Here is a 21,671-nt window from a genome sequence, read left to right as displayed (position 1 = left end):
GTATCATTTTCTTAGGGATCACCAACAAAAGGGGGATATCGAGATTTCTTACATTAATACTAAAGATCAATTAGCCGATATCTTTACCAAGCCACTTGATGAACAATCTTTTACCAGACTTAGGCATGAGCTCAATATTCTTGATTCTAGAAATTTCTTTTGCTAGCTTGCACACATAGCTCATAAATGTACCTTTGATCATGTCTCTTTCATATGCTATGACTAATGTGTTTTACAAGTCTATTTCAAACCAAGTCATAGGTGTATTGAAAGGAAATTGGAGTCTTCGGCGAAGACAAGGCTTCCACTCCACTCTACTACTTATCCTTCGCCAGCGCTCCAAGAAAAGGACCTTGTCTTTGGGGGAGAGAGTAAAAGCCCCAAGCAAAAGGACCGGACTTCGTCTTTGGTATAATCTTAACTCATTCATTTATGACCAAAGGAGGAGAAAGGGATTCAAGGGCTCTAATGATTCCGTTTTTGGCGATTCATGCCAAAGGGGGAGAGAGTATGAGCCCAAAGCAAAAGGACCGCACCACCACCAATTTCAAGAAAATAGTGTTTTCCAAGAGTATTTTTCAATTGGTATCTTTTTGAGTTCAAAAGGGGGAGAAAATAGTATTTCAATTTGAATCATCAAAACCCTCTTGAACACTAAGAGGAGTATCTCATTTAGGGGGAGTTTTGTTTAGTCAAAGGAAAAGCATTTGAAACAGGGGGAGAAAATTTCAAATCTCAAAAAGAATTTGCAAAAACAAAACATGTGGTGCAAGCGAGGTCCAAAATGCTATCTAAGAAAGAAACATTCCATGCATATCTTGTAAGTAGTTATATTGGCTCAATTCTAAGCAACCTTTACACTTACATTATGCAAACTAGTTCAATTATGCACTTCTATATTTGCTTCGGTTTGTGTTGGCATCAATCACCAAAAAGGGGGAGATTGAAAGGGAATTAGGCTTACACCTAGTCCCTAATTAATTTTGGTGGTTGAATTGCCCAACACGAACATTTGGACTAACTAAGTTTGCCCAAGTGTATAGTCTACACAGGTGTAAAAGGTTCACACTCAGCCAATAAAAAGACCAAGTTTTGGATTCAACAAAGGAGCAAAGGGGCAACCGAAGGCACCCCTGGTCTGGCGCACCGGACTGTCCGGTGTGCCACCGGATAGTGAACAGTACCTGTCCGGTGCACCAGGGGACTCAGACTCAAACTCGCCACCTTCGGGAATTTCCAGGGCGACTCGGCTATAATTCACCGGACTGTCCGGTGTACACCGGACAGTGTCCGGTGCGCCATGGGTGATCGTCCTCAGGAACTCGCCAGCTTCGGGAAAAGCCAACGGCTCGTCCACTATAATTCACTGGACTGTCCGGTGTGCACCGGACTGTCCGGTGTGCACCGGACTGTCCGGTGCGACTCCGGAGCAACGGTTATCTCCGCGCCAACGGCTCTCTGCCGCGCAATAAATGCGCGCTCTGCGCGCGCAGATGGCAGGCGTGCCCATACTGGCACACCGGACAAGGAACAGTACCTGTCCGGTGTGCACCGGACACCCAGGCGGGCCCACAAGTCAGAAGCTCCAACGGTCAGAATCCAACGGCAGTGATGACGTGGCAGGGGGCACCGGACTGTCCGGTGTGCACCGGACTGTCCGGTGCGCCATCGAACAGACAGCCTTCCAACGGCCACTTTTGGTGGTTGGGGCTATAAATACCCCAACCACCCCACCATTCATTGCATCCAAGTTTTCCACTTCTCAACTACTACAAGAGCTCTAGCATTCAATTCTAGACACACTAAAGAGATCAAATCCTCTCCAATTCCACACAAAGCCCTAGTGACTAGTGAGAGTGATTTGCCGTGTTCATTTGAGCTCTTGCGCTTGGATTGCTTCTTTTCTTTCTCACTTATTCTTGTGATCAAAACTCCATTGTAATCAAGGCAAGAGGCACCAATTGTGTGGTGGCCCTTGCGGGGAAGTTTTGTTCCCGGCTTTGATTTGAGAAGAGAAGCTCACTCGGTCCGAGGGACCGTTTGAGAGAGGGAAGGGTTGAAAGAGACCCGGCCTTTGTGGCCTCCTCAACGGGGAGTAGGTTTGAGAGAACCGAACCTCGGTAAAACAAATCCGTGTGTCACACTTCATTATTTGCTCGCGATTTGTTTTGCGCCCTCTCTCGCGGACTCGGTTATATTTCTAACGCTAACCCGGCTTGTAGTTGTGTTTATATTTGTAAATTTCAGTTTCGCCCTATTCACCCCCCCTCTAGGCGACTATCAACGTTCACCGGCAGACTTTACTACAGCAGCCAAGTACTTATACGAGCTCATCAGACGGACTCTTCTGCCGAGGATGGGATACAGGGAGGCTACCACTCATATTCAGCTTTGGCTCCTTGGTGCCCTGGTCTCCCACTCTGAGTTTGACGTTGTGGACTTCCTGATTTGTGAGATCGAGGACACCGTTCTGGATGGGATTCGTGCTCGTCGGCAGTTGCCTTATGCTCACTACTTGTGCCACATCTTTGCGCAGCTGATTCAGCCCCCTCGATTTCAGAGCACCCTTGAGGCCTCACGCCTCGTTTTTGGATCCTACCGTCCTGCGCCTGAGATTCCTGTGCCAGCTTATGCTCCTGTGTTTGATTCTCAGGCCGAGGATGCAGCTCTTCGACAGTTTGACACTCAGGGTACAGCAGCTATGATGATGATGATGATGATGATGATTTTGGGGTTCCTCCTCCGCCTCCGCCTCCTATGCCTCCACGCTCTCATGATCATGAGGCTGGGAGTTCTAGTGCTGCCCCTCCTCCTCAGGCTATGGACCCTGCTCTTGCTTCGATTCTGGCCAACCTGGCGGCCGAGCAGGCCCGGTTATCCGAGAGGATGCTCTCGATGTTTCAGAACATGCAGGACAGGCAGGATGCCCTTCAGCAGCAGCTACTTCAGGATCGGGCTGAGACTAGGGCATTCATGGCTCTTATGCTTCAGCATTCTGGTATCTCAGTACCTCCGGTTCAGTCTGCTCCACCTCCTCCGCTTCACGCTCCAGTGGTGCCATCGATTTTGTCAGGACCCCCTGTTGGTACCTCTCCGCTCCGGCCGGTCACTTTGGCGTTCACCTCTCCGGTTCTCAGCTCTGTCTGTCCGCAGCCGCCAGTGCCACCAGCATCTGCTGTTACCACTACCGCTGTGGCAGTATCTGTGACCGCTTCTGTTCCGGTAGCTCCTGCAACGCGACCTCAGTCCGAGTCAGTACCAGCTCCAGCTTCTACCGCAGATCCTGGATCCGAGACTGACTCTGACCCTCCGCCGACGTTCGCTCTGCTGCCTCGACCACGACCGGATGCGCCCCCGCCGCCTCCTCCTGCTTCAGATGTTTAGGTTCAGGTCCCTTTTGGTGTTTGACGCCAAAGGGGGAGAGATATGAGTTGTGAGAGCTAGGGGGAGTTAGAGAGTTAGTAGAGAGTCATTTTGATGTAATATATGTGCTTGCTACTCTCTGTACTAGCTTGATGTTTTTTGGCTCACAAACTCGTCATATACTCTCGTTGCTTATGATTGACTGTGTGTATTATGTTTTCACCTTATATTTTATCACCAGTCTTCTAGCTCTTGTTTCATTGATTTAACTTCACTTTTATATGAACAAGAATCTTATGATGTGTATGCGCTCACTCTTATTATTATGGTACATGTTCTTTCTGTCAAAGATTACTGAGTATAACTAACCATTCTTTCTATTGACAGAAACTTCAAAACAAACTACTCTCACAAAACTTGTAGGGTTGCCATCAATCACCAAAAAGGGGGAGATTGAAAGCATCTAGGCCCCTGGTTGGTTTTAGTGATTAATGACAACGTAATATTATATGTGACTAACGTGTGTTTTGCAGAGACAAATGGTAAGTTAGGTCGCATGACAGGTATAAGTACTACAACGGTGAAAACAATCCCGGAGATAAGAACTCAAAGCGACGGCTAAAACAACGAAACAAAAGGTGGAGGTCTACGGAGTCCGAGTGTCAAGGAGATGTGGACACTCGCGATTTAGTTAGGTCTTTTACTCTCTTTTAGCCGTACTATAAAGAGGGGTTGTCGATGAGTAGTTTGACCAAGAGAGTTCTAATGTAGTGTTGGTGCACAATCACACTCATATACAGTGCTAGGTGTCACTCTAGAACTCACACACAAGTTAGAGCGAAAACCGATTTGAAAATCAGCTGAAAAACAAGAGTTAGTGTTTCTGGCTTTGGGGCACCGGACTGTCCGGTGTGCACCGGACTGTCCGGTGCACCCTCTGCCAGGTGGGGCCAGGCTGGTCCACGGCAGAGGCTTTCCCCTACGCAGAAACCCGAGAGCGCAGCTTTCAGAGTTGATTTTTAGTGGCACACCGGACACCGCACCGGACTGTCCGGTGTGCACCGGTCAGTGGACTGTTCACTGTCCGGTGCGCCATGAGTCCAACGGCTCCCTGTCAGAACTAGCCGTTGGAAACGACCGTTGGCGCACCGGTGCGCCATTGCGCAGTGAAATGCCTGTAACGGCTAGTTGGTGGGTGAGGGCTATTTATACCCCCTCCACCCACCATATTCAATGTCTTGCACTCCACATTTATTCCAGCACATTGCTAGAGCATTGCAAGCACCAAAAGCCTAGTGAGGAGATTAGAGAATCATAATCCGCGTTTGTTCCTCATTAGCGCTAGTGAGAGCCACCTAGAGCACACAACACTTGCATTAGGCTTCTCTTGGTCAAGCGAAAGTCTACGGCTTGTTACTCTTGGTGATCGGCATCACCTAGACGGCTTGGTGGCGTTGGGAGCTCGGTGATCACCGTGAAGATCTTGTTGGTGACCCGACTCAAGTTTGTAAGCGGTCTCGAGGGATCCACCGCGCCGGAGTGGCAAAGGACCATCTCGTAGTGAGCACTTGGTTCTTGCGAGGACCAAGGGGGAGCGATACCCTTGCGCGGGTGCTCCAACGAGGACTAGTGGAGAGTGCCGACTCTTCGATACCTCGGGAAAAATTGGAGGAGTCTTCTAAACTTTGCTTTACATTCCGCACTTAATTCAAGCACTTTACATTGTGTATTTGTTTAGCAAGTATTTGAAGTATTATCTTAGCTTTGTTGCATTTCTAGTATATTATTCTTAGTGCTAGTTGTTGGGGTGAAGTTGGACTCTTGTTTAGCTCTTGCTTAGGTTTTAATTAGTGTTGATTTTTTAGAAAAGCCCAATTCACCCCCCTCTTGGGCATCGTGATCCTTTCAGCGGCTCAATTCCAGTTTCTAAGAATTGAGCCATTTCATTATGTGTTTGGCAAGCAGAAAGGAATCGCTCTATTTTTTGTTTGGTTGAAGAGTACAATAGAGCGGGGCCGCTCCGTTTATTGTTTGGTTGGAGAGCCATATGATTGTTGAGTGGAGGAGAGGGATGAGAGCGCTCGTGTCCGCGAGAGCGCTCGCATCCGGTCGTTTTGGTGGAGCGAGAGCATCCCAAATATTTGCTATTTATAGGATCCAGGAGCCGCTCCGCTCTCCTCCATGGTAACCAAACATCAAAAAATAAGAATGGAGTAGTTTCATTCCCCTCCGGTCCTCAACCAAACACACCGCTCTTGGAGCTGCACTTATTATTTTTAGATTGTTGTCTATTCACCCTTCCAAGAGCATCTCCAAGAGACTAGCTAAATGATTTATCAAGCTAAATTTTGGCTAATCAACAGTAAAATAACCATTCAATAGACTAGCTATCTGACTCGCTAAGGTATCCAACTCTTTAAATTGACTCTCTCTTACTAGCCAAACTTGACTAGCTACCTAACTAGCCAAAATAAATAAATAGTCTGTTAGAGTAAAATATTATATATAAAGTGTAATATTTATGAAAAGATAAATAAAAAATCAAATAGAGAGAAAAAATATAGAGTCTTTTAGAGATGCTCACGATAATTTCAGACATGAAAAGGAAAAAAATGTTACAGATTTGGAAGAAAAATTCTCATGACATATTCATGTGTGTGGATAAATATAATAAAATTAGTTACAACATAAATTTAAAAAAGACTCACATGCCGAAAGTTAGTGAAAAAAAAAGAAAGGAAAGAAAATAATAAAATTAGTTAGAAGCAAAAGAAAAGAAAAGAAAAAGAGGAATGGGCCCAATAGCCATGGAAGAAGCGCTCTTTGTACTCGGCCTCGCCTTGGCCCGACTCGCGGGAGCTGTACGCCGCCGCTCCACTCCCAGGCTCCCAGCTGCCCTTGGCGACCGTCGCCGCCGGCCGCCCTACTCCGAGCTGTTCAGGACGCTTTGCTGGCGAGCACCCACCACACCAGGTAATGCGGTGTGCCCCCCCCCCCCCCCCCCCCCCCCCCCCCTCTCTCCTCCTCCTCCTGTGCGAAACTGGGCACCCCAGCCCTAATTCAACCTATTTGCCTATCTGTATGTATTCGGATCTGATCTAATCACATGCACAAGTGTATGGGTTCTTAGCAAAAGTTACCGGGTGGTGTACACCGGCTGTACACTCATGTTCTTTAATAAATTATGTATGTAGTAAAACCGTCGGCTGTTTTCTTGAAATGGAATTTGTTCCCCTTCTATGTACCCGCAGATAGCTTGTATATCCTGTACTGCACCAACGACATGTCACTGTTTGAGTATGTAACCGTTCCTTCGTCTTGCTAGTTGCTAGGACTACATGAATGGATCATATACTAGCTCGTTAAGCCTCCATGATGTCAGTGTCGACGATGGACAATCAGCTCTTGATAACAGCAGTAGAACCTCTAGTCCTTTTGATATCCTGACTCCTCAAGGTACATCCATGCGAAGTTGGCTCATGTTTTGCTGCGATCTTTTTCATCCTCCTTCCCACTATTGTGCTGTAACAGTTATGTGCCCCCTCATTGCAGATGTTATCCCTATCGAAACGGCAAGGTCTAGATTCTTGGACCTCGTTGTTGAAAGCTTTATCTGTGAGCATGTTACTGAGTTGGTGGAATGCTCTAGCTCTGACTGCAGCCAGGTGGATGGCAAATCAAGCAAGAGAAAGCAGCAGGAGGTTCGATACGAGGGTGACCCAAGGGTTGCTTTGCCATTGATGTATATAGCAAACCTGTACGAAACCTTGATAAGTGATGTCAATGTGCGTCTTGCGGCACTGATTGGGTTCCGTGAGAAAACTATAGGTCTAGCTCTTGAAGCTTCAGGTGGCTTGTACAGGAAACTGATCCAGAGGTTCCCAAAGAGAGGTATGATGGCTCATCATAAATATTTACTCCATACATGATTTTCTGATGTTATGACTTATAAATTTGATTCGGTGCATAGGCCACTGCAGCTTCAAGAGGAGGGAGTTAGCGACTTCTCATGCAACCAGGACAAAGTTTCCTGAACTTGTGGTACAAGAAGAAAAACGAGTTCGTTTTGTTGTTATTAACGGATTGGCGATTGTAGAGAGGCCAGAAAATATGAGAATGGAAGATGCGGAATGGTAAGACATCTAATTTACACAATGTTGCTTAGCTTCCTTTGCTTGTTGCACTGAACGTTGTAATTTCATTACAACTGTAATGAAATTTGGTTGCTACTGGTGTGGAAAAAAAACTTCATTTGTTTGTAGCAAGGTTGGCTTGGTGTGCGGGGCTAGTATCTGAAAATTCTTGTATTAACCATTTATGCTATGATTGTATTTTTGTTAGCTTAGCTTGTGATAGTGGCCTAGTGGGGGTGGTTCAAACAAACATAATCTTCTAGTTGTTCACATATTGTTCTCAAAATTGCACATTCTTATACCACATGCTGTGTTGTTAATATTCCTTTTGTAATAGTGACAGACCAATTGTTTCCTTGGATGGAACAAAATTATGCAGAATAGAAATGTCTAAGGCAAAATGTGGATAATTCTATATCGCATTAAGGTATCTGCCTCCAAAGAGAAGGGGCTTAACTATGCTAATCTGGAGTGGGAGGAATCCACTATCCGCCCTCCCTTGCGCCCTGTTCGCACCTGAGCTGCAACTCCCCACCCGCGCGCTGGCACTACCATCTATGGCTTCAAATAGGCACCAAGAGCCTGATATTATCAGTTGTGTGAGAAGCTGCGATTCCCGGGGTTTCAGGTGTCAAAAGCAGATAATCTCTGTTCTTTTACAGAAAAGGAGATATAACTATTTTCCTACTAGCATATGTTGATGATACAATTGTAGCCAGCTCATCACAGGATGCTGTGGGAATGTAATCTCCCATTCCTGTGATGACTTAGCTACATGGGAAGGGCGCTTTGTTTAAGCATCCATGGTTCCTGGTCTGCGCCAATGGCACATGTATCTCTGTTCCTGTGTATCCAGTTGGCCCTGGATCCCTACCGGTTCTGCCGCTCTGTAACTGAAGTCTCTCTTTTGGATCTTAATATAATCCAGGCACGGAATCTCTCCCCTCCGTAGCTTCCCCTTCAGAAAAAAAAAACTATGCTAAACTACAAAATCGATTTCTTTGTTAAAGGTCATTCATTGAAAATAGATTGGCATGGCATCTGCACCCGTAATATTTGAACACTATCAGTTTAGGATGAATTTACAAAAAGAATCCAGAAAAGTTTGTCAATAAAACGAAAGTTTTTTGTAATCGATTACAACTTCCTAGAAAAACTTCTGTTTATTTTTGTACCATTGCTTGTTCATTTGATTGCATAAATCCTCTGATATGTCATACTGACTTTGTTTCCCATTTTTATATTGTAACAAAAATTGTGAAGGTTCAAAAGGTTGACTGGTCGAAGTGAAGTTGCTATTTGTTCAAGAGATTACAAATTCTATTCACCCCGGCATAAGATCAGGCGTTCCCCACAGGCAGCATTTGACATCCCTGATACAAGTGTAAGTTGCCTACTGTCCTACTGAGCTTAATGCAGTCAAAATAGGTAATATAGTTACTTATAATATAATATTACCAACCCGCTATGATTTGTTTAGGCTTTGGCAGAGGATGAGAACTCTTCATTGGTTTGTTCTTCAGGATTTCGCTCACCAAACGAGGTAAATATATGTTTTCGCATTCCATCGCGGTAGCTGCATGCATTTGCAAATGATTTTGCCTGCTGCCCTCCTGGTTCTCCAGTTCTTGTTAGCTTATTCTTGTGGTGGCATCATCAATTAAATTCTTATACAAGTGACAGTAGTCGGTGCCTTGATCTTGTTTATCTACCGATCCAATCCAACCCACTGACTAATACATAGCTTGCTCTGTTCCAGATACAAAATCAGCATCAGTCAACATCAAAGAGACCTATCGAACATCTAGAAAATCAACCCTTTTTACACCTTTTCCATCAAGCAGAAGATGATAGCATGCAGCAAGTTCAACATTGTGCTCAGTTCCCACCCATTCATCAATGTACGAGCACTCCACATCTATCAGATAACCCCCAACACCAGCAACAGGCTTATTTATCTCAACATATATCTTGCTTGCAAGTTGGGCAAGGTCATCTTGGAGGACGCATGCATATTATTGTGAGTAATCTTTTTCATTAGCATTGGTAACAGCTGCACGGTGCATCATTTGTCAATTCCTTTGTTTTTTGTGTGTACCATGATCGGCAATAGCTAACGCTTACCTTATTTATTCATTGCCTTGGTGGTATCTTTTTGGTTTCAGCCAACCAGCCCTGCGAAGTTCTGTGATGAGTGTGGCTCCCCATATTTGAGGGCGACATCGAAGTTCTGCTCAGAGTGTGGTACCAAGAGGCTAGGAATGTGAGGTGACTTGATCAATGTGTATATGAATCTGATGATGTAGCAATTGTAGTCTTATGTTTGTAAAAGGGTCTCTAGCGTAATGGTTAAGGCAGCCCGGCGAAGTTCTGTGATGAGTGTGGCTCCCCATATTTGAGGGCAACATCAAAGTTCTGCTCAGAGTGAGGTACCAAGAGGCTAGGAATGCGCGGTGACTTGATCAATGTGTATATGAATCTGATGATGTAGCAATTGTAGTCTTATTTGTAAAAGGGTTATTTGTAAAAGGGTCTCTAGCGTAATGGTTAAGTTTTCTTTTAAGTTTTCTGAGTAGCAACTCTGGTTGGGCCGTTTTAGAGTGGGCGGTGATATCTTACTAGTGATGGGGGCCAGGGTTTGGAAATTTTCTCGAGACCATGTTTTGGTCTCCTTTTTAATATAATACTGGAATGACGGTCTTTTGGAATGACGGTCTTTCTCTTCCCGAGGAGTTTTTTTTATGCCTTTAAAGTTGTGTGAGAAGTGTATTCTTGAGATGATGACTCAGCAGAGAGTATGCAGCCACCTTTACTAGACCTGAAAGTTTGGACCACCTTTAGTCCTTTACTAACCATCTGCATGCCGGCCTCTAGCATCTGTGGTTCTTTGTTCTCTTTACTTGAGCTCCAAGGCAACGCTTTGCCGTCATTCTCCATTTGTTCAGAGGAGTTTTAAGCAGTATTTGTTCATCTTAATTTTGTGATGCTTTTGAAGATGGTCGATCTGTTTTGCATCCTCCTTTGAGGTTTCCAGTTGAGTGTGATGTATCACATCCCTCATTCTGCAGGCCGGCCTCTTTCAGTTTCAGTGCCTGCCACAAAGCTCCTCTGCTTGCTTTGCACTTGTCACAAAGCTCCTTTGTTTACCGAAATGATTTGCTAGGTTTTTTTTGTTGTTGTATAAGAGCTGAGCAGTGGACTGCTTGGTTTGCCAGCTTTAATGATCTTATTATTGTAAAATTCTGATGATACAACTCTCTCTAACTAGATTGGTTGCTTAAATGAGAGAGAGAGAAACTTCTCTCTAGACTAGAATAGTCGTGTTGGAGGTGGACAGGATACTTTTATTTAGATATGATTAGAGAGTCGTGCTGGTGCCGTGTGGAACTCCACTAGCCTTGTAATGTTGATGGCGATGTTGTCTTTGGACTAATAAATAAATACATATAAATATAATCGCCCTGGCAGCTTCTTTTTTAATGTACTGGTATTTTTCGGTAATAAAAGAAAAAAATCGTTAGCTCGTTTAATCTTGATGATTAAACAACCAGGAGCACCTAATGAGTGCATGTTTTTTTTTATCTAGGCTGGTGTTTCCTGATTTTTTTTTGTATGGATGGGCAGATTCTTGTTCGCAGTTGAGTAGAGCATTATGTACTGTACACACATCAAGCCATTGATGGATGTGAATATTTCGTTGATTTTGTACGACCGAAAGTTTTGTTTTACATAATAAATACCTTGGCCCTTACTCATTGCATTTATTACCATCTAATATACCAAATGATCCTACTAATTGTCTTGTGCATCAAATTTTACTTGACCCTGCTATATTAATCCATTCCCCATAAATATTATTGGTGGCCGTGGCCCCACCGGCACCATACATTGATTCGATGCTTGCCTTCCTCGTGTTAGCTGTATACGCCTTGTCCTGACACATGCAGCATGTCATGTACTCCCACCTCTTTCTAAAAAAAACTTAGCAAGTTGTCATGCCACCTCAATAGTTGTTTGACATCTTCTCCGATCCAGTGATATCCCTAACATTAGCATCCCAGCTGGAGGTCAAGATCGCTTGTTCTTTCTCTCTCCATCTGTCCGACACAAAATAGATGATAGTTTAGGCTAAGACTAATTACTTGTCCGTGCATTGCCACAATTTCTATATATTATACGGTAGGTTTTATTTTAATAATACATAAAAATATATGTTTTTTGTTAGGAGGTTGTAAACGTGGAGCAAATAACCAAAGCTCAAACTCTATTTTGTGCACAATTTTACTTTGTTTTTTTTGCATTAAGCGGAAAGGGAGACACATGATGTTGAAACTAAAACTGATGCTTTAATATAGTAGATATTTATAGCTCTCTTGGACCAGACCAGACAGGGCTGTTAGACTAGCTCCAACAAAGGATCTCTAAAGGGTCATGTACCATAATTTAGAGGATGAGATCGTCCTCTACTCCCTCCATCAGTGTTCTCTAAATGGTCCTCTAAATTTAGAAGACACTGCTGGATCCTCTATATAGAGAGTTTCTCTAAACTGTCATCTATCCTTTTGAATACTTTAAACAACCGGTTTATCAAAACTAAAATATATACAATACATTTGAGAGTATGACAAATACGTGTGTACAAAAATTAAAAAAATAAAAATTAGCTGGAGGTCAAGATCACTTGCTCTTTCTCTTTCTCCCTGTACGACACAAAATAGATGATACTTTAGACTAAGACTAATTACTTGCCCGGGCACTGACACCATTTATATATATTATATAGATAATCGTTATTTTAATAAGACATAAAAATGTGTGTTTTTGATTAGGTGGTTGTAAACGTGGAGCCAATAACCAAAGCTCAAACTCTATTTTACTTTGTTTTTTTGCATTAAGCAGAAAGATATAGATAGTCTTTATTTTAATAAGGCATAAAAATATGTGTTTTTGTTAGGTGGATGTAAATGTGGAGCCAATAACCAAAACTCAAACTCTATTTTGTGCACAATTTTACTTTGTTTTTTTTGCATTAAGCGAAAAGGGTGACACATGATGTTAAAAGTAAAACTGATGCTTTAATATAGTACAGATTTATAACTCTCTTGGACCAAACCATACGGGGGCTGTTAGACTAGCTCCAACAAGGATCTCTAAAGGGTCCTGTACCCTAAATTTAGAGGATGATGTCGTCCTCTACTCCCTCTGAAAGGGAATTAGGCTTACACCTATTTTCCTAATTGATTTTGGTGGTTGAATTGCCCAACACAAATAATTGGACTAACTAGTTTGCTCTAGTGTACAAATTATACAGGTGCCAAAGGTTCACACTTAGCCAATAAAAAGACCAAGTTTTGGGTTCAATAAAAGAGCAAAGGGACAACTGAAGGCACCTCTGGTCTGGCGCACCGGACAGTTTTCGGTGCACCAGAGGACTCCAAGTCGAACTCGTCACCTTCGGGAAAATCCAGAGGCGCTCCGCTATAATTCACCGGACTGTCCGGTGTACACCGGACAGTGTCCGGTGCCCCAAGGAAGAGCAGCTCTGGAACTCGCCAGCCTCGGGAAATTAATCCGCTATAATTCACCGGACTGTCCGGTGTACACCGGACTGTCCGGTGTGACATCGAAGCAACGGATACTTCGGCGCCAACGGCTACCTGCAGCGCATTAAATGCGCGCCAGCGCGCGCAGAAGTCAGACACGCCCATACTGGCGCACCAGACACTCTACAGTACATGTCCGGTGCGCCACCGGACATCCAGGCGGGCCCAGAAGACAGAGCTCCAACGGTCGAATCCCAACGGCTTTGGTGACGTGGCTGGCGCACCGGACATGTCCGGTGTACACCGGACTGTCCGGTGCACCATACGACAGTCAGCCCCCACCAAACGGCTAGTTTGGTGGTTGGAGCTATAAATAACCCCAACCACCCCACATTCAAGTCATCCAAGTTTTCCAGCTTCCAACCACTATACAAGAGCTAGCATTCATTGCAAAGCACACCAAAAGAGATCAAATCCTCTCCCAACTCCACACAAAGTTTTAGTGACTAGAGAGAGTGATTTGTAGTGTTTATTTGAGCTCTTGCGCTTGGATCGCTTCTTTTCTTTCGCATTCTTTCTTGAGATCATACTCACTTGTAATTGAGGCAAGAGACACCAATTGTGTGGTGGTCCTTGCGGGAAGTTTGATTCCCAAATGATTTGAGAAGAGAAGCTCACTCGGTCCGAGGGACCGTTTGAGAGAGGGAAAGGGTTGAAAGAGACCCGGTCTTTGTGACCACCTCAACGGGGAGTAGGTTTGCGAAAACCGAACCTCGGTAAAACAAATCCGCGTGTCACACTCTTTATTTGCTTGCGATTTGTTTTGCGCCCTCTCTCGCGGACTCGATTATCTTTCTAACGCTAATCCGGCTTGTAGTTGTGATTATTTTTGAGAATTTCAGTTTCGCCCTATTCACCCTCCCTCTAGGCGACTTTCAATTGGTATCGGAGCCCGGTGCTTCATTAGAGCCTAACCGCTCGAAGTGATGTCGGGAGAACTCGCCAAGAAGGAGATGGAGACCGGCGACAAGCCCACTACAAGCAACGAGAAAGCCCTATCGGGAGAGTCCCGCAACAAGGAGAAGAGGAAGGAAAAGAAGAAGGAGAAGAAGACTTCTTCTCACAAGTCGCATCGGAGTGGCGACAAAATAAAGAAGATGAGGAAGGTGGTCTACTACGAGACCGACACTTCATCGCCATCTACCTCCGGCTCCGACGCGCCCTCCATAACTTCTAAGCGCCATGAGCGCAAGAAGTTTAGTAAGATCCCATTACATTATCCTCGTACCTCTAGACATACTCCATTACTTTCCGTTCCATTGGGCAAACCGCCAACCTTTGACGGTGAAGATTATGCTAGGTGGAGTGATTTAATGAAATTTCATCTAACCTCACTCCACAAAAGTATATGGAATGTTGTTGAGTTTGGAGCACAGGTACCATCCGTAGGGGATGAGGATTATGATGAGGACGAGGTGGCCCAAATCGAGCACTTCAACTCCCAAGCCACAACAATACTCCTCGCCTCTCTAAGTAGGGAGGAGTACAACAAGGTGCAAGGACTAAAAAGCGCCAAGGAAGTTTGGGACGTGCTCAAGACGGCGCACGAGGGTGATGAACTCACCAAGATCACCAAGCGGGAAACGATCGAGGGGGAGCTCGGTCGCTTCCGTCTTCGCCAAGGGGAGGAGCCACAAGACATGTACAACCGGCTCAAAACCTTGGTGAACCAAGTGCGCAACCTCGGGAGCAAAAAGTGGGATGACCACGAGGTGGTTAAGGTTATTCTAAGATCTCTTATTTTCCTTAACCCCACTCAAGTTCAATTAATTCGTGGCAACCCAAGATATACACTAATGACTCCCGAGGAAGTAATCGGGAATTTTGTGAGCTTTGAATTTATGATTAAGGGCTCACGAAAGATCAACGAGCTTGACGGCCCCTCCACGTCCGAAGCACAACCAATCGCATTTAAGGCGACAGAGGAGAAGAAGGAGGAGTCTACACCAAGTAGACAACCAATCGACGCCTCCAAGCTCGACAATGAGGAAATGGCGCTCGTCATCAAAAGCTTCCGCCAAATCCTCAAACAAAGGAAGGAGAAAGACTACAAGCCCCGCTCCAAGAAAGTTTGCTACAAATGTGGTAAGCCCGGTCATTTTATTGCAAAATGTCCTATATCTAGTGACAGTGACCGGGGCGACGACAAGAAGGGGAGAAGAAGAAATACTACAAGAAGAGGGGCGGTGATGCCCATGTTTGTCGGGAGTGGGACTCCGACGAAAGCTCTAGCGACTCCTCCGACGACGAGGACGCCGCCAACATCGCCGTCACCAAGGGTCTTCTCTTCCCCAACGTCGGCCACAAGTGCCTCATGGCAAAGGACGGCAAAAAGAAGAAGGTTAAATCTAAATCCTCCACTAGATATGAGTCTTCTAGTGATGAAAATGCTAGTGATGAGGAAGATAACTTACGCACTCTTTTTGCCAACCTCAACATGCAACAAAAAGAGAAACTTAATGAATTGATTAGTGCCATCCATGAGAAGGATGATCTCTTGGATTCCCAAGAGGACTTCCTTATTAAAGAAAATAAGAAGCATGTTAAGGTCAAAAATGCTTACACTCTAGAAGTAGAAAAATGTGAGAAACTTTCTAGTGAGCTAAGTTCTTGCCATGAAACTATAGACAACCTTAGAAATGAAAATGCTAATTTGTTAGCTAAGGTTGATTCAAATGTTTGTAATGTTTCAATTCCCAATCTTAGAAATGATAATGATGATTTACTTGCTAAGATTGAAGAATTAAACATGTCTCTTACTAGCCTTAGGATTGAGAATGAAAATTGCTTGCTAAGGCTAAGGATTTTGATGTTTGCAATGCTACTATTTCCGACCTTAGAAGTAGAAATGATATATTACATGCTAACGTTGTAGAATTAAAATCTTGCAAACCCTCTACATCTACCGTTGAGCACACTTCCATTTGTACTAGATGTAGAGATGTTGATATTAATGCTATTCATGATCACATGACTTTAATTAAAAAAACAAAATGATCATATAGCAAAATTAGATGCTAAAATTGCCGAGCATGAAGTTGAAAATGAAAATTTTAAATTTGCTCGTAGTATGCTGTATAGTGGGAGACGCCTTGGCATTAAGGATGGCATTGGCTTCCAACAGGGAGGCAATGTCAAACTCAATGCCCCTCCTAAGAAATTGTCCAACTTTGTTAAGGGCAAGGCTCCCATGCCTCAGGATAACGAGGGTTACATTTTATACCCTGCCGGTTATCCAAAGGACAAAATTAGGAGAATTCACTCTAGGAAGTCTCACTCTGGCCCTAATCATGCTTTCATGTATAAGGGTGAGACATATAGTTCTAGGCAACCAACCTGTGCTAAGTTGCCTAAAAAGAAAACTCCTAATGCATCAAATGAACATAGTTTTTCATTCAAAACTTTTGATGCATCATATGTGTTGACTAACAAATCCGGCAAGGTGGTTGCCAAATATGTCGGGGGCAAGCACAAGGGGTCAAAGACTTGTGTTTGGGTACCCAAAGTTCTTGTTTCTAATGCCAAAGGACCCAAAACCAATTGGGTACCTAAAGTCAAGAACTAAACTTGTTTTGTAGGTTTATGCATCCGGGGGATCAAGTTGGATTATCGACAGCGGGTGCACAAACCACATGACCGGGGAGAAGAAGATGTTCTCCTCCTATGAGAAGAACCAAGATCCCCAAAGAGCTATTACATTCGGGGATGGAAATCAAGGTTTGGTCAAAGGTCTTGGTAAAATAGCTATATCCCATGACCATTCTATTTCCAATGTTTTTCTTGTAGATTCATTAGATTACAATTTGCTTTCTGTATCTCAATTATGCAAAATGGGCTACAACTGTCTATTTACTGATATAGGTGTCACTGTCTTTAGAAGAAGTGATGATTCAATAGCATTTAAGGGAGTATTAGAGGGTCAGCTATACTTAGTAGATTTTGATAGAGCTGAACTCGATACTTGCTTAATTGCTAAGACTAACATGGGCTGGCTCTGGCATCGCCGACTAGCACATGTTGGAATGAAGAATCTTCATAAGCTTCTAAAGAGAGAACACATTTTAGGACTAACAAATGTTCATTTTGAGAAAGACAGGATTTGTAGCGTATGCCAAGCAGGGAAGCAAGTTGGCACTCATCATCCACACAAGAACATCATGACGACCGACAGACCGCTTGAGCTCCTACACATGGATCTATTCGGCCCGATAGCTTAGATAAGCATCGGCGGGAGTAAATATTGTTTAGTTATTGTGGATGATTATTCTCGCTTCACTTGGGTGTTCTTTTTGCAGGAAAAATCTCATACCCAAGAAACATTAAAGGGATTCTTGAGACGGGCTCAAAATGAGTTCGGCTTAAGGATCAAGAAAATTAGAAGCGACAATGGGACGGAGTTCAAGAACTCTCAAATTGAAGGCTTCCTTGAGGAAGAGGGCATCAAGCATGAGTTCTCTTCTCCCTACACCCCACAACAAAATGGTGTAGTGGAGAGGAAGAATAGAACTCTATTGGACATGGCAAGAACCATGCTTGATGAGTACAAGACTTCGGATCGGTTTTGGGCCGAGGCGGTCAACACCGCCTGCTACGCCATCAACCGGTTATATCTACACCGAATCCTCAAGAAGACATCTTATGAACTCCTAACCGGTAAAAAGCCCAATATTTCATATTTTAGAGTCTTTGGTAGCAAATGCTTTATACTTATTAAAAGAGGTAGAAAATCTAAATTTGCTCCTAAGACTGTAGAAGGCTTTTTACTAGGATATGATTCAAACACAAGGGCATATAGAGTCTTTAACAAATCCTCTGGGCAAGTTGAAGTTTCTTGTGACGTTGTGTTTGATGAGACTAACGGCTCTCAAGTAGAGCAAGTTGATCTTGATGAGATAGGTGATGAAGAGGCTCCGTGCATCGCGCTAAGGAACATGTCCATTGGGGATGTGTGTCCTAAGGAATCCGAAGAGCCTCCAAATGCACAAGATCAACCATCCTCCTCCACGCAAGCATCCCCACCAACTCAAAATGAGGAGGAGGCTCAGATAGACAAAGGAGAAGATCAATCAAATGAGCCACCTCAAGATGACGACAATGATCAAGGGGGAGATGCAAATGATCAAGACAAGGAGGATGAAGAACAAAGGCCGCCACACCCAAGAGTCCACCAATCAATCCAACGAGATCACCCCGTCGACACCATCCTCGGCGACATTCATAAGGGGGTAACCACTAGATCTCGTGTTGCACATTTTTGTGAGCATTATTCTTTTGTCTCCTCTATTGAGCCACACAGGGTAGAGGAAGCATTACAAGATTCGGATTGGGTGGTGGCGATGCAAGAGGAGCTCAACAACGTCACTAGGAATGAGGTATGGCATTTAGTTCCACGTCCTAACCAAAATGTTGTAGGAACCAAATGGGTCTTCCGCAACAAGCAAGATGAGCATGGTGTGGTGACAAGGAACAAAGCTCGACTTGTGGCCAAGGGATACTCCCAAGTCGAAGGTTTGGATTTCGGTGAAACCTATGCACCCGTAGCTAGGCTTGAGTCAATTCGCATATTATTGGCCTATGCTACTTACCATGGCTTTAAGCTTTATCAAATGGACGTGAAAAGTGCCTTCCTCAATGGACCAATCAAGGAAGAGGTCTATGTTGAGCAACCTCCCGGCTTTGAAGATAGTGAGTACCCTAACCATGTTTATAAACTCTCTAAGGCGCTTTATGGGCTCAAGCAAGCCCCAAGAGCATGGTATGAATGCCTTAGTGAAAGGGAATTAGGCTTACACCTAGTTCCTAAATAATTTTGGTGGTTGAATTGCCCAACACAAATAAATTGAACTAACTAGTTTGCTCTAGTGTATAAGTTATACAGGTGTCAAAGGTTCACAACAAGCCAATCAAAAAGACCAAAGTTGGGTTCAAAATAGAGAGCTAAAGGCATCCCATAAGGCTCCCTGGTCTGGCACACCGGACTGTCCGGTGGCGCACCGGACAGTGTCCGGTGCACCAGGGAACTTAGCGCAGAACTCTTCAGCCTCGGGAATTTCCAGGAGTCGGCGCGCTATAATTCACCGGACTGTCCGGTGTACACCGGACAATGTCCGGTGCTCCAAAGGATCGCGGCTCTGGAACTTGGCAGCCTCGGGAAATCACGAAGGCTGCTCCGCTATAATTCACCGGACATGTACGGTGTTCACCGGACTGTCCGGTGCAACTCCGGAGCAACGGCTACTTCGCGCCAACGGTCACCTGCAGGCGCATTTAATGCGCGCCAGAAGCGCGCAGAAGTCAGGCACGCGCGCGCTGGCACACCGGACATTGAACAGTACATGTCCGGTGTGCACCGGACATCCAGGCGGGCCCAGAAGACAGAAGCTCCAACGGTCGGATCCCAACGACATTGGTGACGTGGCTGGGGCACCGGACATGCCCGGTGTGCACCGGACTGTCCGGTGCACCATTCGACAGACAGCCCCACCAAACGGCTGGTTTGGTGGTTGGGGCTATAAATACCCCAACCACCCCACCATTCATTGCATCCAAGTTTTCCAGCTTCCAACCACTTTACAAGAGCTAGCATTCATTGCAAAGCACACCAAAAGAGATCAAATCCTCTCCCAACTCCACACAAAGCCTTAGTGACTAGAGAGAGTGATTTGTAGTGTTCATTTGAACTCTTGCGCTTGGATCACTTCTTTTCTTTCGCATTCTTTCTTGTGATCAAACACTCACTTGTAATTGAGGCAAGAGACACCAATTGTGTGGTGGTCCTTGCGGGAAGTTTGATTCCCAAGTGATTTGAGAAGAGAAGCTCACTCAGTCCGAGGGACCGTTTGAGAGAGGGAAAGGGTTGAAAAAGACCCGGCCTTTGTGGCCTCCTCAACGGGGAGTAGGTTTGCGAGAACCGAACCTCGATAAAACAAATCCGTGTGTCTCACTTCTTATTTTGCTTGAGATTTATTTTGCACCCTCTCTCGCGGACTCGTTTTTATTTCTAACGCTAACCCGGATTGTAGTTGTGTTTATATTTGTAAATTTCAGTTTCGCCCTATTCACCCCCCTCTAGGCGACTATCAATTGGTATCAGAGCCCGGTGCTTCATTAGAGCCTAACCGCTCGAAGTGATGTCGGGAGATCACGCCAAGAAGGAGATGGAGACCGGCGAAAAGCCCACTACAAGCCACGGGAGCACTTCATCGGAAAAGTCCCGCGCCAAAGGGAAGGAGAAGAAGAAGGACTCCTCCAAAGGGAAGGAGAAGAAATCTTCTTCACACAAAGAGAAGAAGGAAAAATCCTCTTCTCACAAGCCTCGTAGGAGTGGGGACAAGAAAAAGAAGATGAGGAAAGTGGTCTACTACGAGACCGACTCTTCATCAACATCCACCTCCGGCTCCGACGCGGCGTCCGTCACTTCTAAGCGCCAAGAGCGCAAGAAGTATAGTAAGATTCCCTTACGCTACCCTCGCATTTCTAAACATACACCTTTACTTTCCGTCCCATTAGGCAAACCACCAACATTTGATGGTGAGGATTATGCTAGGTGGAGTGATTTAATGCGATTTCATCTAACCTCGCTCCACAAAAGTATATGGGATGTTATTGAGTTTGGTGCACAGGTACCATTCGTAGGGGATGAAGACTATGATGAGGATGAGGTGGCCCAAATCGAGCACTTCAACTCTCAAGCAACAACAATACTCCTCGCCTCTCTAAGTAGAGAGGAGTATAACAAAGTGCAAGGGTTGAAGAGTGCAAAGGAGGTTTGGGATGTGCTCAAAACCGCACACGAAGGAGACGAGCTTACAAAGATCACCAAGCGGGAGACGATCGAGGGGGAGCTCGGTCGGTTCCGGCTTCGCAAAGGGGAGGAGCCACAAAACATGTACAACCGGCTCAAGACCTTGGTGAATCAAGTGCGCAACCTCGGGAGCAAGAAATGGGATGACCACGAAATGGTTAAGGTTATTCTAAGATCTCTTATTTTTCTTAACCCTACTCAAGTACAATTAATTCGTGGCAACCCAAGATATACACTAATGACTCCCGAGGAAGTAATCGAGAATTTTGTGAGTTTTGAGTGCATGATCGAAGGCTCGAGGAAGATCAACGAGCTTGATGATCCCTCCACATCCGAAGCTCAACCCGTCGCATTCAAGGCGACGGAGGAAAAGAAGGAGGAGTCTACACCAAGTAGACAACCAATCGACGCCTCCAAGCTCGACAATGAGGAAATGGCGCTCGTCATCAAGAGCTTCTGCCAAATCCTCAAACAAAGGAGGGGGAAAGACTACAAGTCCCGCTCCAAGAAGGTTTGCTACAAGTGTGGTAAGCCCGGTCACTTTATTGCCAAATGTCCATTATCAAGTGATAGTGACAGGGGTGACGACAAGAAGGGGAGAAGAAAGGAGAAGAAGAGGTACTACAAGAAGAAGGGCGGCGATGCCCATGTTTGTCGCGAGTGGGACTCCGACGATAGCTCAAGCGACTCCTCCGACGACGAGGACGCCACCAACATCGCCGTCACCAAGGTACTCCTCTTCCCCAACGTCGGCCACAAGTGCCTCAT

The 21,671-nt window shown here is 44.9% G+C and overlaps 1 protein-coding gene across 2 annotated transcripts; it reads left to right on the top strand.

The window, feature by feature from the left end:
* Nucleotides 1–6,174: 6,174 nt before the first annotated feature.
* On the top strand, nt 6,175–10,205 carry LOC100502164 (Cgi-62). Of its 2 annotated transcripts, XM_008645998.4 has the most exons (9): nt 6,175–6,336; nt 6,689–6,819; nt 6,916–6,940; nt 7,013–7,254; nt 7,334–7,496; nt 8,760–8,880; nt 8,977–9,039; nt 9,256–9,516; nt 9,662–10,205. In XM_008645998.4, the coding sequence occupies exons 2-9, from the start codon at nt 6,702–6,704 to the stop codon at nt 9,761–9,763; spliced, it is 1,095 nt and encodes a 364-aa protein (XP_008644220.1). In that variant the 5' UTR covers nt 6,175–6,336; nt 6,689–6,701; the 3' UTR covers nt 9,764–10,205. The 2 variants fall into 2 exon arrangements, with proteins under 2 accessions (XP_008644220.1, NP_001183571.1); NM_001196642.1 differs by having other exon boundaries at nt 6,217–6,336; nt 6,916–7,254; nt 9,662–10,057.
* The last annotated feature ends 11,466 nt before the right edge of the window (nt 10,206–21,671 follow it).

Source organism: Zea mays, chromosome 5, assembly GCF_902167145.1.
Source record: "Zea mays cultivar B73 chromosome 5, Zm-B73-REFERENCE-NAM-5.0, whole genome shotgun sequence".
In the NCBI taxonomy this organism is placed as follows: Eukaryota; Viridiplantae; Streptophyta; class Magnoliopsida; order Poales; family Poaceae; genus Zea; species Zea mays.
The sequence above is the reverse complement of the archived record's forward strand: the minus strand, read 5'-3'. Positions and strand labels throughout refer to the sequence as shown.